We start from the raw sequence: 19113 nt of genomic DNA, 5'->3' as shown, positions 1-19113 counted from the left end.
GGGCATACTCCCAGGCCCCCTCCAGGATCCTTGCGAGAGTGAAGAGCTGGTCCGTAGTTCCACGTCCGGGGCGAAAACCGCATTGTTCCTCTTCAATCTGAGGTTAGACGATCGGCCGAACCCTCCTTTCCAGCACCTTGGAGTAGACTTTACCAGGGAGGCTGAGAAGTGTGATACCCCGGTAATTGGCACACACTCTCTGGTCCCCCTTTTTGAACAGGGGAACCACCACCCCGGTTTGCCACTCCTTTGGCACTGTACCCGACTCCCACACAATGTTGAATAGGCGTGTCAACCATGACAGCCCCTCAACACCCAGAGCCTTTAGCATTTCTGGCTGGATCTCATCAATCCCTGGGGCTTTGCCACTGCGGAGATGTTTGACTAACTCAATGACCTCCGCCAGGGAAATTGACGACGAAACACCATCAACCTTGAGCTCTGCCTCCAACATAGAGGGCGTGTTATTCGGATTCAGGAGTTCCTCAAAGTGTTCCTTCCAACGTCCGACGACCTCCTCAGTTGAGGTCAACAGAGTCCCATCCTTACTGTACACAGCTTGGATGGTTCCCCGTTTCCCCCTCCTGAGGTGCCGGATAGTCTTCCAGAAACACTTTGGTGCCGACCGAAAGTCCTTCTCCATGGCCTCTCCGAACTTCTCCCACACCCGCTGCTTAGCCTCCGACACGGCAGCAGCTGCAGCCCTTCGGGCCTGTCGGTACCCTGCAACCGAGTCAGGAGTCCTCCAGGATATCATATCCCGGAAGGCCTCTTTCTTCAATCAGACGGCTTCCCTGACCACCGGTGTCCACCACGGTGTCCGAGGGTTACCGCCCCTTGAGGAGCCTAAGACCCTGAGGCCACAGCTACCCGCCGCAGCTTCAGCAATGGAGGCTTTGAACACCGCCCACTCCGGCTCAATGCCCCCAACCTCCACAGGAATGCCAGAAAAACTCCGCCGGAGGTGTGAGTTGAAGATACCTAGGACGGGGGCCTCCTCTAGACGTTCCCAGTTCACCCGCACTACTCGTTTGGGCTTACCAGGTCTATCCGGAAATTTCCCCCATTCCCTGATCCAACTCACAACCAGATGGTGGTCGGTTGACAGTTCCGCCCCTCTCTTTACCCGAGTGTCAAAAACATGCGGCCTCAGATCAGTTGACAAGATCACAAAATCGATCATTGATCTTCGGCCTAGGGTACTCTGGTACCAGGTACACTTATGAGCACCCTTATGTTCGAACATGGTGTTTGTTATGGATAATCCATGACTAGCACAGAAGTCCAATAACAAACGACCGCTCGGGTTTAGATCAGGAAGACCGTTCCTCCCCACCACGCCTCTCCAGGTGTCTCCATCGTTGCCCACGTGGGCGTTGAAGTCACCCAGCAGAACTACGGAGTCCCCTACTGGAGCCCCATACAGGACTCCATTCAGGGTCTCCAAGAAGGCCGAGTATTCTGAGCTGCTGTTTGGTGCATACGCACAAACAACAGTCAGAGTTTTCCCCCCTACAACCCTTAGGCGCAGGGAGGCGTCCCTCTCGTCTACCGGTGTGAACTCCAACACCGCGGCGCTCAGCCGGGGATTCATGAGTATCCCCACACCCGCCCGGCGCCTCACGCCCTCGGCAACTCTGGAGAAGAATAGAGTCCAACCCTTATCCAGGAGTACGGTACCAGAGCTGTGACAGCGTGGAGGTAAGCCCCACCAGATCTAACTGATAGCGCTCTACCTCCCTCACAAGCTCCGGTTCCTTTCCCCACAGCGAGGTGACGTTCCACGTCCCCAGAGCCAGCTTCTGCCGGGTCTGGTCCGTCGAGACCCCTGACCTTCGCTGCCACCCATGTGGCTGCGCACCCGACCCCAACGGGTCTTCCCACAGGTGGTGGGCCCATGGGATGAAGAGAGGGGGGGTGCCACGTAGTTTGTTCGGGCTGTGCCCGACCGGGATCCATGGCAAACCCGGCCACCAGGCGTTCGCCATTGAGCCATTGAGCCTCCGTCTGGGCCTGGCTCCAGACGGGGGCCCCGGGCTTCCTCCGGGCCGGGTCACATCTCCTCTTATTCCGTCTGGCCCCTCACCTGAGACCACTCTGCCATGAGAGACCCTACCAGGAGCACAAGGCTCCAGACAACACAGCCCTCAGGTTCACAGGGACACGCAAACCTCTTCACCACGATAAGGTGACTTTTCCAGGAGAGGAGTTGTCTAAAATCGAATATGTTAAAATGATCATAAGGTTGAAATTAGCTGTAATATTATTACTAAAGATACGTAAACTAGGCACAAAAAGTAAGCAAACTTGTGTTTGGTTGATATTTTCATTGCTATAACAATGCTTTTTAGCAAGAAAACTTACACCGTTGGAAAGCCTGAAACCTCCCCTTTTAAATGATGTCACATTTGTAAGGAACATGCATTTGTGGTATGAGCAGCAGAGCTGAGTGGGTAGGTTGCGCCCAAGAAAAATGTGCCAAACAGCATTCTGCCATTGACTCTTAGTTTGAGCTTTTGGTATTCCCAGGCGATGCCAATCGGGGACAATGGCAGAGCGCTGAGAGTCAGAGAGTCAATGGCAGAGTGCTGTTTGGTACATTATTCTTGGGCGCAACCTACATACTCAGCACTGCTGCTCATACCAAAAATTAAAGCAATGCAAGACAATTTTCAAAACATAGACAGAATATGTTATTCCAAGCAGAAGGAGAAGAAACCATAACATTTTCTTTAAACTACAGTTTTATGAATTGGCATACCACAAGTTCTGATTATCATCACGTCATATTTTGGCAAGTTTGACTCTGGTGTCTCACTGTTGGCCGCTGCCCTTTTGGCCCGTTCGGTGTTTTTATATTTTGGCCAATACACCATCCCGTCATCACACCAATTTTCCGGGACCACAGCAATGTCCCCGTTGGCAAACTTTATGAGATGAAAACTCATCCTTAATGTAGAAAGAAAGAAAAGTTATTTGTCATGCAAAAAAAAGAAGTGTGTGTGTGTGTGTGTGTGTGTGTGTGTGTGTGTGTGTGTGTGTGTGTGTGTGTGTGTGTGTGGGTGGCCGATGTTGTTTCATAATCTCACAAAAACCTCATTGCCAATAATAATCTGTACTAGGTAGGTACAGTTCATGGTATTGAGAAAGTTGGCAGATGTATCAATTCAGAATAAAATTCAGCATAAAATGTAATTTCCCCTGGCTTTTTTTATGTATAATGTTATGTATTTTATGCCATCTCATATTTTGAAAACATTACATTATGGATAATAATAATAATAATAATAATAATAATACATTTAATTTAGAGGCGCCTTTCAAGACACCCAAGGTCACCTTACAGAGCATATAGTCATCATAAATCATAAAAAACAAGACATTGTGGAAAAAATAAAATAAATAAATAAACATAATATATACAAAATAATAAATAAAACAAAAAGACGTGTAGTGTATACCTGGAAAATTACCACCTTTTCTGAAATACTTACAGCAAGAGTAATGAAGTAATGGAAGTCATAGTCAGAAGTCAGTAGTCAACCATATTATTAGAGTTTTTAACTTGAACTGATTGTTTCAACTGATTGATTGATTGAACTGATTCATAGTCAGTAGTCAACTATATAATTAGAGTTTTTAACTTGAACTGATTGTTTAAACTGATTGATTGATTGAACTGATTGTTTTTTTATTCATTATGTATTTAGTAGAGCTGTCAGTTAAACGCGTTATTAACGGCGTTAACGCAAACCAAATTTAACGGCGTTAATGTTTTTATCGCGCGATTAACGCAATTATTTTATAAAAAAAAAAAAAAAAAAAATTCTTTGGCTCAAAACAAAGAAGCAGTAGCCTGACTGCTATGTTCAAATGACATTTGTTCAAAGCAGTCGTTTAATTGCACTATAGGCTCATTTTTTGTATTGTCCTGTTTTGATCAGTGTATATGCCAATGTTGTTAACAATAAAAAATCATTTGCACAAGGCAAGCCGATGCACTTCACCATGTTGATAAGAGAATTAAAATGAGAAGAATTATGGGACAAAAAAATCAAGGGATATGTAGCATAGAAAAATAATTTGCGATTAATCGCGATTAATTATAGTTAACTATGACATCAATGCGATTAATCACGATTAAATATTTTAATCGCTTGACAGCTCTAGTATTCAGTGGAGGAGAGGTATGGCCACAAAACCATCCCTGTACGGCAAGGCTACACATTTCTGTCGCAGCGCTGACCCGGGGATTCCACCGGACGCGTTACGGCAACGTTACGGCTGCGGCACGTCTTGGCCGCGACTTTGCCCTGCTTGCATTTCCACCGGGCGCGTTACGGCAGCGCAACGTGCGTTGCGAGCCAGCCGTATTCACGCGAGATCACAAGATCACGCGATAATCCTAAACCTAATGTACTCACCTTCCACTCCCAAAACTACTGCAATTAAATGCCACCCTTTGTCCTTCCGGCCATTGCCCTTATAAAAAGGATGATTTGGTACATAAATGACGTTGTGATAGGCTACATGAGCTGAGTATTGTGTTTTATTTTGAAAATTGACCGGATGCTCTATGGCTTTTACTTTTTCTCTTCCTGCCCTGCTCGATCTGCTCTGTTGAAATTGACGCGGTTCAGCAACGGCTTGCGGCAAAAATAGAAATGCTACGGAATGATAGCGCTGCGGCACGGCGAGCCACTCCTGGGACGTTGCTGAGACGTTCCGCAGCCGCGCCCGCTGGAAATGGTCTCATTGATTAGAGTAGAACCTATCTGCTGCGGTGACCGCGGCCAAGACGTGCCGCAGCCGTAAGGTTGCCGTAACGCGTCCGGTGGAATCAAGCCTTGACACCTCAACCGACTTCAGCTCATCAGATGCATGATTGACAAGAAATATGTTAATTCTGTCTGAGTTGAAGGGGTAGGTATAAAATGGCGACTGCTGGGAAAATTCAGTGTATACAATGTGAACACACCATTATCATTTTGGATGATGTTTTTGACAAGGCAGACTTTCTCCCCCACCAGAAATATATTGTCCCCTGTTGATAATTTTACTGTCCATCGTTCACATCTCATTTTCCCATATTGGCCCTGCACTCCCATCCCAACAACAATTGGCCCCACAAAATGCTCCCTTTTTAGAGTGATGTCTGCATCAACATCCAATTTCCTAGCTTGAACTTCTGAAAAACCGAACAAGCTGGGCTAGCGGGAACTCTGGTTTTCTTACGAGTTTTTTTTTTTTCCCGAGGTAGTTCTCATACGGGAACGCTGAAAAAGTATCCAAACAGCCATGTCGATTCACCTCGTCTGCTAGGTGGACAAAACAGTGAACATTGTATACAATTTGGTCTGTCCCATACAGCTCACCAAAATGAGCAACAAAAGACTTTAGCAATTGGCCAGCATAGTCTACAAGGCTGTGATGTTGAGGGCTTACCAAGATCGATATGGCAGTTGACAGGAGCAGGAAATTAGAATACATATTCTGGTCCAAGAATCCCGCCAGTACCACAGGGCCAGTGTACAGTAAAAACTGCCGGAATTCGGTTGCCTTCCACCGGTCTAACTCTGTAAGTGACCGTGGTCTCCTGGCAAACTCAACTGGAACATTCGGCCTGACAGACTGGAGTTCATGTGACATCCTGTCAACTATCAGTGAAGGCATTCTCACAGTTAAAGGACCCCGGAGCCAGAACTGGAGCACTTTTTTAACAACGCCCAAACAGACTAAATCCATGTAATCTAATGGAAACTGTGTTACCATGCCTATCTTGATATCCTGAAATGGATGAGGTCCCTCATGGTGGTGAATTTCATCGAGCTTTAAGTTGAATGACATGTCCGTTCTAAGGGGGTGCTCTGGTCCAGGGAACGACATGCGGTGATTCTGGTACTTCCCCGGGTGTTGCCACTTATCGCACCCATGGTAAGCATTATGGGCCTTTGTTTTTTTCACAAAGGCCCGTGCAGGGGTGTCACACACTACTGTGTGAAGCTCAATTGTGAGGTTCTTATCACCAAAGCAAAACCCAGCCTCGAGCTCCTTTAATTCAGTCACAAAATCTGATAAGAACTCTGTGGCCGATCTTGGTTTTTTAGGTCCACAGTACGCCCCAATCACCGCTGGTTCCTTCATAGGGACGGTAACTAGCAATCCAAGGATCGACCACAGCTGTAAAGTGGAACTTTTAAATAAAGGCAGACCATCTACATTAATCTGCAGCCCCAATGTCATGCCCTCTGTCAGTATTTTGACGTGTTTATTTAAAGGCTCCCTTAAGGAGGAAAGGATCCCAAAGTGATGGTAGTTCCCCCCAGCCTTCTCTTGAATATCATAGTGGACTTTTGTTTTGAGAAGGGTCCTACCATCCTTGGGCAGAATGGGATGGGTTATGTTGAGTATGCTCAACAGCGCAGTCAGGGCAACCATTGAAATGCCAAATCTCACTGCCCAGTTGGCGATGTTATCGGAAAGGGATGGGGATGGGACATCAGGTTCAGAATCTGAACATGTTGTCCCATCCCCATCATCAGAATCCATGACCTCTTCACTTAAATCTTCAAGTGAATCAAATGCATCTGCAGATGAAGAGGTAGGAGCAGTGTCCTCAGAGAGAACTCTGTAATCTGCCGTCATGTCCATGTCAGTCATGTGTCCTAATGTCAAGAAGCCTTTTTTGGACGTCAACACGTGCCCTTCGTCTTAAGGCGTTTGAGGAGACAGGCAGAGTCTTTCTATTCATTTTTGTTCCAGAAGAGACATTTGAGAAAGACAGGTTGCAATCATGTGTACAATTGATCATTGTTCCTAATGTAATGTTCCTAATCATTGCTCCTAATGTTGTTTTTTAAATAAATACATTGTTGAATATACTTTAGTGGTGTTGTCTGTTTCATTGCTACAAACTAGACAAAAAAAGAGAAAAAGAGCAACATTTGTGACGCTCTGCTTGATTCGGCTACATGAAATGGCCTTTTTGAAAATGTATGTGTGAGGCATTATTATTCTCATTATTGCTAGCAGACCATTCATGCCACAACAGGGCGCTTTAGTTCCATTGATGTGTTGTGACTGCGTGAGTAAAGTGGAAAGCAGAAACCAATATGGAGGGAATGTAATGAGGTTGCAATGAAATCTTCTGTGCTCCAAAAGCAATTGTATCATAAATGTAACATGAGCAAGATGCAAGGGATAATGCCTGACGTGATGTCCATTAACAGAAATGTTGACTTACTTGATCAATCAAACCCAGCAGAGGAGGCAATGGCAGAAAAGTTGAAGCTGCAGAACACAAAATAGAAGATGATGAGGACCAAGTTCCATAATGCTACCATAAGAAATCACAAACAGGCGTTGTCTAAACGACTGTGAAAAATGTTGAAGCTTAATTTTCATTACAAAGAGGATGGAAAAGGGGCAATAGACACTATGAGACCAAACTTGCCAAAATGCAAACTTAGCTAGAACCTAGCGCTAAAGCATTATCAGTGAATGAACATGCTATAGTTGTACCAGTATGGGCACTGGAGGTGCGCGGTTGGCGGTTGCAGCCGCGGACTCCGCAGCTAAACCACGGATCGGGCGGATGACACGACAAAAAATAATATTTGTATTGAATTCGGGCGGGTGGCGGTTAAACTAATCGAAATAAAAATATTTGTTCTTTCTATTCTTATATATAGCTTAATATCTTCCGGCGGTGAAATGAGTTCAACCGAGATGGCGAGTTCGCCGTCCGAGGAAAGGGGGCGTGTGCGTGCGTGGCGTGCGTGACGTGTCGCGAGGCAATGAGACCGTGTTCCAATACCCGTACTTCCATGAGTATACTTAAAGGAAGTATACTATCCGCACTGTCTACTACGTTAATTTTTCAGATGTGAGTGCTGTTCCAAATCGAGTACTCCGTGGTGCACTAACCGGAAATTACGATCACGACTGCCGCCGTGGCTCCTCCCCCGCAATAAACATCCCGCTTTGAACAGTGAACTCTTTAAGCCTAGCAGCTATAAAAAGCTATAAAAACTACAAAATGACTCTATTACTGAAGGCTATGTGGAAAATGCGCCGACTTTGGCTCAGCCTGGCTCCGCCTCTACCGCTACGTTGAGTACGGGGAGTGTCCTTCGATCCACACTTCACGATAAGCCCGTTTTGAGTACGGCATCCGGGTCCTTGAAGTATACTTCTTTTCGCCGGATCTGAATTGGAACGTACTGCGTACTCAAATTTTGGCTAGTAAGTACGGACAGTACGGGTATTGGAACACGGCACAACGCAGCAACAACCGACTAACGGCGGGAACACCGTGGCCACGGGGTTCCCGCGTCTCCCCCGACTCCCGCCGTTTCCCGCGAACGAATGAATGAATGGCCCGGGAACCGTGGGCAACGCGGACACGGCACCAGATCAGTATTGTAAATAAGAAACTGTTCTTAATGTTTTATCTGGAAAAATAAAGGTTAAATAAAAAAATAAAACTCCCGCGTCTCCCGCGTGCCCCGTGAATGAATGAATGGCCCTGGAACTGCGGGCCCGTGACAGCAGCCCGGGCAACGCGGGCACCACGTCCCAAGAACCGCTGGAACGCCACTCCCGCGCCTCCCGCCGTGCCCCGTCAATGAATGAATGGCCCGGGAACCGCGTGCACCAGCCAACGCGGGCATCGCAGCTCTTGAACCACGGACACCGCAAAAACAGATCGCGCGCAGTAGATATTTTGTATTTGAAATGCAACAGCCTTTTCGTGGAGACTACGCTAAAATGCACTCATTCAAGAGGATTCAGCCCAAAGTCAAAAAAGCACAGAAAATCTCAGATGATGTCTTGACCTTCTCCGGTTCTTTAAGCGTCTGCGATAGCTGTTAAGTTCAACCGTTATAAGTGGGCGGAGCCATCCTCTGTGAAAGGCGCGTCCGCATCCAGGTATCCGAAATGGGTCCGATCAGGACCCGTTTTTTGACAGTGGGTGGAGCCTCCCTGCGAAAGGCGCGTACGCGTACATGTATCCGAAATGGGTCCGCTCAGGATCCTCTGTTTGACAGTGGACGGAGCCATCCTCTGTGAAAGGCGCGTCCGCGTACAGGGATCCGACATGGGTCCGCTCAGGATCCTCTGTATGACAGTATAACTTTCGGAGGTGGAGCTGATCCTCTGGGCGGCGCCCAAACGGATGAGACAGCTTACGCGGGTTTGGCGACTTGAAGGCGGATCCGCCTAGTAGTCTCCTGCTGTGTGGGTGTAAGCCTGAATCTAACCGTAAGCATTACGTGCAAAGTTAGCTGTGTCTGAGTGATACACAGTATTCATCTTGCTTCTGGAACATTGGACCTGAAAATTGTATGCGTTATAAATGTGTTTGTATTATAATTGATAATGCCTCATTTGCATTCCTTCATCTAACCAATTCTATTTAGTGCTTGTACAGATTTTAAAATTTTGTTTTGAGTGTCCCATTCCTTATTCTGAGCTGATTTCAACCTTGGCATGACAGTTCTATTTTAATTTTTTTGATTTACGGTATCCACCTTGATTTAATATGCACATTACATCCCTCCATCTATTGTTGAGAGAAATGAAGACCAGTTCATACAAAACCAAAGGTCGATAGTAGTGGGTCTATGCAGCTGTCTTGAGACCACGCTGTTGTCAAATGCAGTAAACCGTAAATGTTTCATGAGTCAGTATACCTGTGTGCCGTAACTTATCAGAGTAAAAAAATATCAGACTATGAAACGCTGACGTTGTATCAAAGCGTTACAGCAGTAGCAGTGGCATTTGAAAGGTGAACCCACTACTTTTGAATCTAAATTGAGAACCATAGCCTATATTGTCCCTTCCCAGCAGATGTATCACTAATCCATTTCTTATCTATAATCCAAAAAGATGTAAAAGGGAAATAACAATGTTAAAATTTGCATGTTCAATATCACTTCTGTGTTAACCGTATCTGGTTCTAACAGTTACCTTCATTATACTACCCGATTGTCCTACACTAACTATGTATATTGGATGACCTAATCTTCATTTATTCTACGTATTGCTCGCATTTGATGTTGTCCACACTTTGATTCACTCCTATGTACATCGCATACCACATCAAACGTGCATACGCCTTATTCTCTGCTGAACATCCTATTGCGCTACCTTTTGCATACCACATCAAACGTGCATATGCCTTAGCAAAGTGAAGTAAAGTAAAACCCAGTTTTATTTTTACTTATTTATAGCTATACATGTCCCGGACACGTCCATTACTATTTCCAAAACAGTTTTTTTTAGCTACGCAGGTCCCAGACCTAACTATACCATTACATGAACAGTATTTATTATTATAATTATCTAGTTTTTTGTTGGTCAACATCAAATCGATATATTAATTCAACTTTCTGATCCTGACTTACTCGATTCTTCCCGTGTGAGCCCGTGATTGCCAACTCTCCAGGAGCCTCCCCATGAGCTCCACCGTCAGCACTCCAGAACCCGCAGGAACGATCAGTCAGTTGACGCGTGGCTCGGGGGCTCCCAAGGAGTTCCACAATCCTACGTCTTTGACACCTGGTGAATCTTGAGCTAGGTCAATCAAAACTGTCTAAACTAGGTAGAATAAGAGTCATCCGAACTCACAACAATTATGCACATCTGGGTATTGAATATAGGGGGATATTCTACAAACAGAACAAAAACTGAACCTAAAAGAAAGATTCAGAAGTTATCGGTGAAACAAATGTTATTGTAAGTTAATTATAATGAACCATTTTCTAATTATCTTATCATTTTATGTGTGGTATGCTTTCAATATCCCCTCGTGTATGTAACAGTCGAGTAACCTCCATTATCTATATGTATCCACCATTTGTTTTCATTTTTAAATTTTATTTTCATTTTATTTTTATCTTTATATACACATTCGTAAAAAAAGCACGAACAACAGACCTAAAAATAAGCATATTATTCAATCACAATTAGGATGAATTATCGATAACATTTTATTCTACTTATGTAATTTAATTGTAAATATTGCCAATTAACCATAGATTACGTGAAGACTTTTATTGAAATGTTGTTATTTTCATAATTTGTAAGGAAATATATATTTTATTCTTTCTTATTTTTGTACTCGGACCTCGTCAGGCCTGTCGAACTATGCAATTCTACCGCTTGTCCTCAGGATCCTCTATTGGGGGGGGACTCTTCCACTCTAGGCAGGTTATCCCAGAACTCTTCTAATAAGAATCCCCAGGCCCGGATAATCCCCGGACTCCTGTGGACGAGCGGTATGCATGCTATGGACAACTTTAAAGGCTAATCGTTCATGATGTGGAGTCTAGATAATTATCCCTATCTTAAGATCACTGTGTAACTCTTGTACAGGGATCTGGTTTGATGTAAGACCCCTGGGTCGGTTTGGTAGGACCTCTTTCGGTTCTGGAATCCGGCTTCCCTAATTATTGAATTCAAGATAATGCATGTATATTGGTGGTACGATATTATATTTATTGCAATCGCTCCAAAGGAAGCAATAGTTGACCTTTGAACATCTCACACAGTTTTATTCTGTTTATTCGTTTGCAGTAGCTGATTAGTGCAGAATTTTACCCATGTAGATTTAATATTCGCAAAAAGTGTATTGTAATTGTGGCTGCAGCTGTTGAGCTAACTCCCTCCTTGTGCACCGTTTAAAACCATGTGCACCATCGATTAATTAGACATATTTTAGCAGTTGAACCCCGTGTTTATTTGAACCATCCTGGTTCTCTTCCTGTCTTGCTACACAAAACGCATGAAAATAGACAGAAGGGCTCAGCAACCTGGAAAAACATAATGACTGAGTGTTAGGCATTCGTTCCTGCTTATACTGCCATTCCTGAAGAGAGAGAGAATTAAGATCAATTCAGAAAAGTAAATTGATGAGTGTTTGGCAAATGGAGTGCTTGTGTTGCCACTTCCTAAAGAGAAAAGAGAATTAAGATCAATGCACAGAAGTAAAATGATGAGTGTTGGGCAACCTGTAATGCTTGTGTTGCCACCTCCTGAAGAGAAAAGAGAATTAAGATCAATGCACAGAAGTAAAATGATGAGTGTTGGGCAACTGGATCGTTGTGTTGACACTTCCTGAAGAGAAAAGAGAATATTTGTAGTAATGTAAACAATTAAAATGATGAATGCCGGGCATCCGTCACTGCTCGGGTTGCCAAGGCCTGAAGAGAAAGAACAAATTTAGTACAAATGAAAACATTTATAGATCGTTTAAACTATTAATGTTGGTGAAACAAAAAACATTGATTACAACCTACAAATATTTGCGTGTTCTGCCGATATCAACTAGGGACTGGCTCCCTGTATTTCAGCACCCAGACACACAAATACACAAACAAAATATACTAAATGTACTTTTTGGTCCCAACACATGGCCAAGTGTTTGGTGGAAGGGGGAGAAAGAACAATAAGAAAATACTTCAATTTAACTGACGATAGGAAGGGGTTTAGCCTCCTTCTTTCAGCAATATGAATAAGTGAGTGTGTGGAAGAGAGCGTTTGAAGGTACAGACTAGGTGTGTTCCTCTTTAAGCTTCAGGTCTGTGTGATCTGCAGGGAAATCAATAGGTCTTTGTCTATCAAGTTGATTTGGCATAGGGGGTGTATAGAAATGTATGAGATCCCTCTGTTCCAGTATGAATGTTAAAGTCAAGAGGGGTTTTGAACGGCTGTTCAATGGGTTACCCTATTGTTGCAAGGCAAACTTGGTCTCGCCTGGTGGGGGCAGACAATTAAGGGGATTCTTGAGCTGGATGGGGGCAAAACAGTAGGAGTCGGCTTCTTGGAAAGCAGGGGGTCGTCCAGTTGGGACTTATAATAGTTATATTCTTGTGGTACAGTTGGTGATGCTGAGATGGAATTGGGAATACTCTCGTGTTAACGAGTAGGGGGCACTACCAAGAACTACAAATATGGCGGCGGGGCAAACTACATACGTATCAGCCGACTACAGAAACTTCTCTGAGTTCTATCTGTCCGGCTGAAATCTGTGGTACCTTATGGCATAAGGCTACCACTTAACCGCAATTTGTGTTCTCAGTACACTCTGTCTCTGCGCTGTGTGTGCATTTATATGTACACAGATAGCCCTATGAGATCCTCGGATGATAAGGGGAACTACAAATAGAAGTTATCGTTGGTAAAAATAGCGACAGAGAGAGAGATGTGTCGTGGGAAGGGTGGGGTTTACTAGGATAGATGAAGAGGAGAGGAGGAGGAGATTCACGAAGGGGGTTTGGCGGGAGGAAGAGTGTTGGTGGGGGGTTCACTAAGATAGATGAGGAGGAGAGGTGAAGGAGATTCACGAAGGGGGATTGGAGGGAGGGGAGAGGGGTGTGTTGGATTCACTACCAAGAACTACAAATATGGCGGCGGGGCAAACTACATACGTTTCAGCCGACTACAGAAACGGCGTCAGGAAAGTTCAGAAGAATGGGAGAAGTGAAAAGATAGTAAGGATTGGAACTCTCGTTAATGTTCTATTGTGGCCCAATCCACACAGAGACCGATAGTGGAGGACTTCACCTCATCCAGTACCAAGAACAATCGTTAACGACAAGTAAACCACTCAGGAGTGGGGCATGAAAGACAAAGCCACTCTGTGTGTGGGGGGGGCTTCAAAACGCAGAGGGGACGGTGTATTTATGAGGAAGGGGGGAGGGAGGGCCTACCTTCAGACAGACAGACAGAGAGAGAGAAAGAGAGAGGAAGAGGAAGAGAGGAAGTAAGAGGAAGAGAGTTACTAGATTGTATAACGTTAATTACTTTTCAATATTCCATATTGAAATTGTGGCACAACATTCTCGTATCTTGCCCAAAAGTAAAATGTCTGTTCATACACAAAGTGGATTTACAGATATTTCCACATGTATACATAAATATTATTCTCCCAAAGATGTTGAATGCTATATTTGTAAAATTATAGCCAAAACATTATGTGATCAGAAACTAGTGTCATTATCGATGGTTTCCAATTTATTGCTATGGATTTAATGCGAAGTAGAGGATGAGGGCACTCAATGCGCGTGCGGAAACTGTAGTTATGATCTAAATATTGATATTTCAATCAAAGTCAAACTAAATACCTCAAATATTGGAATGAAATATACAATATAATACCTCCAAATATTGGATTGAAATATACAATATAATACCTCCAGCTATTGACTAGTGAAATGTGACAATTATACTTGCGCCATTGGCTGAATAAGTAGCTGCCAACACATCATTATCATTTGAAACAGATGGATCTTTGAGGGAACATATCTATTGAGAGAGCGAGAGAACATATCTCTAGAGAGAGAGAGAGAGAACATATCTCTAGAGAGAGAGAGAGAGAAGATATCTCTAGAGAGAGAGAGAGAGAGAGAGAGAGAGGGGGAGAGAGGTAGAGAGAGGTTCTAACACCCTGGGGTCCTGCTGTGCAGGCGACCACCGCCTTGCCGGACAGCTAGATCACCCAGGTTAAGATGGCACTTGTTGCAAAAAGTGTGTGTGTGTGTGTGTGTGTGTGTGTGTGTGTGTGTGTGTGTGTGTGTGTGTGTGTGTGTGTGTGTGTGAGTGAGTGAGTGAGTGAGTGAGAGAGAGAACACCCCGGGGGTCCCGGTGTGCAGGCGACCACCGCCTTACCGAACAGTCAGGAGCACCCAGGCCACAAGACGGCACTAGATGCCTTCAAAAAGTGTGTGCGTGGAGAGAGAGAGAGGTAGAGAGAGCAAGAGAGAGCGAGAGAGAGAGAGAGAGAGCTACTGTCCCAGTTCAGAGACCATGCAGTCTTAGGTTGAATGTCATTCCTTTGTTCCAAGGAAAATCTCAGCCCTAGCCCTCGCTGTTGTGCGTTCACGCGCCGTGGAGCCATGTCCCAATACCAGTTTAAAGGTAGCTTAAGGGGTAAGGGGGAGGGCTAACATCCCCTCAAAATGTAGATTTTCGATGGGCACACTCAAAGCGCTTCAGTTTTGACTTGCTCCCACAATACCTTGCGAGAAAACGGACTCTCGGAAGACCGCGAAAGTCCGCCCGACCCCGGTCCTCGGCTGGGCTGCAGAGGCCGATCACGGTCTCTGCAGCCCGGCCGTCGACCGGGGTCGGGCGGCCCGCGGTCGGGGAGCTGCGGGGCTCATGTCGTATGATATCCAGATCTTCCATGTTCTAGTGACTCCAAGTTAAAAATAAGCTTTATACTAATATATTATATTATATTAGTAATATTACATGGTTAATCAATGTATTTTTTGGCAGTACTATATTGTGTACATAGCTATTATATATTGTACATAACATATGGCCATATCACCCAGTTCTGGCATATAATTCCTAATTCCTTCTTATTCGTTTTCTTTCAGGACAGCGTTGAGTCCACTGCCACCAGCCCCCCCCCACCTCTCCCTCATGCTCCTCCACCCCAGGCACCTCTTCCACCACCAAATATTATTAAAAAAATCCTTTATTTAAACATGCCAATTACAAAATATAAATACCATTTTAGGTTAAACATCTTTACAATGGGTCTTGCTCGTTGCCCGAGACCATGGCAGCCAGTGTGTCTGGTAACATTACCAGGGGTCTGGTTATCTGCCAGGGGGCACGGGGAGGCCATGATGACGTCACAGGGTAGGGTTGTCCCATTTGGTAGGGGATCGGTTAGGGGTAGCAATAAGCATGAGCTATGAGGGTAAGGGTTAGGGTTGAGATGTAGGGTTGAGACAGTGAGCAAAGAAACGGGATTGGGCCTTAACAAAGGAATAGAATTATAAATTATAAATGCGTCAATCACCTTTTCAGAGAAAGAGAGAGAGAGAGAGAGGGAGAGAGAGAGAGAGAGAGAGAGAGAGAGAGAGAGAGAGAGAGAGAGAGAGAGAGAGAGAGAGAGAGAGAGAGAGAGAGAGAGAGAGAGAGAGAGAGAGAGGGAGAGAGAATGTAACACTTTAGCTGCTCTTGTTCCATGCCAGACCAAGCGGTCCCTACACAAAGCAAGATGGCGTTTATTGTCTTAACAAAAAAGGCTCTGACTACAAAGATGGCGCAGGCGTTTGTAACAAAAGAAACCCACGTCATCAAGACGCGCCGTCTCTTTAAGCCCTGACACCACGTGTCACACTCAATATTCGCGGAACAAGCAAAGTGCGTCGCAATTTGACCCAGATAGTATTGGTCAAACGCACTGTATTGGATCTCTGTAAGAAGAATGAGATTCCGGCAAGTTTGTTTCCACGGCGGGTTAGCGAAGCATGCAAAGCAGTTGGGTTAAAACTGCGCAAGTTTGCCTCTACGGATGGGTCATTACTCTAAACAAAATCGCACAATGTGATTATCAAAGGAACCAATCACATTCGAAAAAAGCCCAAGCCACCGGTAGAATATGCAACTAAGGTAGAGTAAAGTCTATACCTGACCTGTCCTCACCTGTTTTAAACGTTTGTGGTAGGTTATAAATAATACCTATGGCGAGTACCGGCTTAACTTCAGTACATTCACCATTTAACAATTAAACCGCATGTAATACGTCTCCAACACGGTACAAACATTAGATCTAGACGGGAGTGGATACTTCTATCTACAGTCCCATAAAAACACACTCCTGGCCCTTTGCTCCTTGAATGTAATTATTTAATTTAATCTGTTAATGTATCCGCGGCCGTCCAACTAACCGGCTGTTATGAATTTCAGCCCGAGGGCCGAGAGCAGGGATCTCCCCAGCAGGACGGAGGCACCACAAGCTATTTACCTAAATGTTTTTATTCTAATTATTACAGAGTTTAGTCATCGACAACAGGTTCTGTTTACCTTTCAGTGGCGCCTGCAAAAAGCTTGTATTGCATCCCAATGGCCGCGTGCTTCGAGTCTCGGTCCCGGTGCTTTCCAAGAACGGCAGGGTCACCAATTTTGCTGAGTTCTTCCAAGAAAGTGTTCCAATCCAGGATAGCTTTTAAGAGACTTTATTTGTTAAAGTATTTCGGTATTGTAAACTACGGAGCAAAAGGAGGTGGAAGCGTGTCTAGCACGTGCTGAGCGTCTCCCAGCTGATCAAAAACATTAACCCCTTGTCTGCTCGCTGCCAGGAGATTCTGAAGAGCTTTTGCTCGATGTTGACTGTTGGTAGGATCCGCATGGCCTATTTACGCCTTATATGTTTGGTCCTGCTTCCTAGGGGCTAGGTGTGGGTAGCTCAGGCTCTTAAAATACGTAACAAGAGCAACATGCTGCTGTACTGGGACCAGGAGAGGACCCGTCCCTTTCCTGGGCCCTTGTTTCAACAACAAGCTAACCCAGCCACATACTACTTGGACCAGGGGCTCAGGCATTCCGTTAGCTTGGTGTGCATTCAAAGCACAGGTGAGATAGTAATAAGCATAATTAAGAATGAAGTATGCACAGCATAAACCACAATAATGCTCGAGCCAGGTATAGAAAGCAAAGATCCAGAGGCAGGCCTGGGAGGGAAAAAACCCACAGCACACCACACGGTTGTTCAAAGCTTCAAAGTGTATTACAGGAACCACCCAGTATTTATATGTCTAAACAATCACTTATAAAAGTATTACAATTAAGGTGACAATTGACAGTGTCCCATGGGAATAATGAATTGACTTCACATGTGTCTTTTCTGTCTGATTCAGCTCCCGCCCCTCTGCCTTCAAATGCTGCACTGCCTGCCACTGACCCATTGCCTTCAAATGCCCCACTGCCTTCAAATGCCCCACAGCCTTCAAATGCCCCACTGCCTTCAAATGCCCCACTGCCTTCAAATGCCCCACTGCCCACAGTCACCGAGACTTTCTTGAAGGACCACACCCTATTACCAATTGACCTCATGCGGCTGCAATTAGAAGCAGAGGGTAGGGGCCCTCCCAGGTCCCTCCAGGACCTGAGCCAGCGCCTGAAGCTGGCCAGGAACTCAAAGAAGCTGCTGTGGGAGGAGATTGCTGGCAAGCTGACCGACCATTTCAAATGTACCTTTCCCCCAGACAAGGTAGCTCGTAAATGGAACACGTTGGTGGAGGCGTACAATAAAGTGAAGGACCACAATTTGTCCACAAGGAGGGGCCCTGGTAAATTTCAGTTTTATACTGAGATGGATGACCTCATGGGAGGTCACCACGACATAGTCTTCCCTGTTGTGGGAACAGCCATGGGCCTGGATGTGCGCAGGCCAGGTGCCCTGCAGGTCAGTGTGTCTGCACCAGATGCCTCACCTTCCTCGTCCACCAGTGCCGTCTCTCCAGCTCAATCCGGAACTCCATCACCTCCTCCGTCATCCCACGGTGCTCCTCGCACAGCTACCACCATGCCCCCTACTAACACCCCAAGGAGGCCACGCAAGCGCCAGAGGGAGGAGGAGCTGTTGGCGTTCCTTAGGGAGTCCGAGGCAGCCTCCCAAGCGGCCGCCCAAAAACGGCACGCTGAGACCCTGGCACAAATGAAGGAAGCCCAGGAGGGGCTCCAGAGTTTGCTTGGCCAGATGGTGGAGAAGATGTGAAATCATTTTGTACATTTTTCATTGGAAATGTTAATGTATTTTGGTTAATGTTCACATTTTTTATAGATATTATATATTTTATTTTATATTATATGTGATTTGATATATTTTATTTAATGCCTTTTTACTGTAAATAGTTGAGAACACTGAAAGCACTGAAACCTGTTCACTTTTCCCTGTTATGTTGTTTGTCCGTGGGCCCTGTTTTGTTGTTTGTTCTTGGCCCGGAGGATAGAAAGAGGAAACAAGGCACACTTCTGTGCAATATCTATAAAATATAAAATCAATAAAATCAATAAAATCTAATTGAATATCAACCAAGCCTTGTCATGGTTGAATGTTACCAGTTACCAGAAAAACCTCACTGGCCTGTGAAGCATTAAATGTAACACTATGTATTACAACGCCTACAAATACATGAACATGACATCACATAATGCAGCATATGCCCTCTAATCTACTACTAAAGAATATACTTTACAGCAATGTTAGGAGAGTGCTATGTATCTAGCCTAACTCTGGGTTAACTGTGGATTTAAGTTTAAGCCAGTTCTAGGTACGACTTGAAGGGGGAGAAAATTGAAACTGAC

At 45.0% G+C, this 19113-nt stretch overlaps 1 protein-coding gene and 1 long non-coding RNA gene across 2 annotated transcripts; one reads left to right on the top strand and one right to left on the bottom strand.

Annotated features, from left to right (window-relative positions):
- Positions 1 to 2618: 2618 nt before the first annotated feature.
- Positions 2619 to 17657, bottom strand: LOC115560194 (uncharacterized). Its single transcript, XR_003979710.1, has 3 exons — positions 16831 to 17657; positions 7244 to 7290; positions 2619 to 2949 (listed from the first exon to the last, which is right to left on the bottom strand). It is a non-coding gene; the product is annotated as an uncharacterized LOC115560194 (long non-coding RNA).
- On the top strand, positions 16162 to 18840 carry LOC115560192 (uncharacterized). Its single transcript, XM_030379512.1, has 2 exons — positions 16162 to 16416; positions 17664 to 18840. Exon 2 carries the CDS (start codon positions 17858 to 17860, stop codon positions 18521 to 18523), a length of 666 nt encoding a protein of 221 aa, XP_030235372.1. The 5' UTR covers positions 16162 to 16416; positions 17664 to 17857; the 3' UTR covers positions 18524 to 18840.
- Positions 18841 to 19113: the final 273 nt, after the last annotated feature.

The sequence above is a fragment of the Gadus morhua genome, chromosome 15, assembly GCF_902167405.1.
Source record: "Gadus morhua chromosome 15, gadMor3.0, whole genome shotgun sequence".
Lineage (NCBI taxonomy): Eukaryota > Metazoa > Chordata > Actinopteri > Gadiformes > Gadidae > Gadus > Gadus morhua.
The sequence above is the reverse complement of the archived record's forward strand: the minus strand, read 5'-3'. Positions and strand labels throughout refer to the sequence as shown.

Coding starts and splice junctions, on each gene's coding strand:
- LOC115560192 (XM_030379512.1), top strand. CDS start 17,858: ATGCGGCTGCAATTAGAAGCAGAGGGTAGGGGCCCTCCCAGGTCCCTC.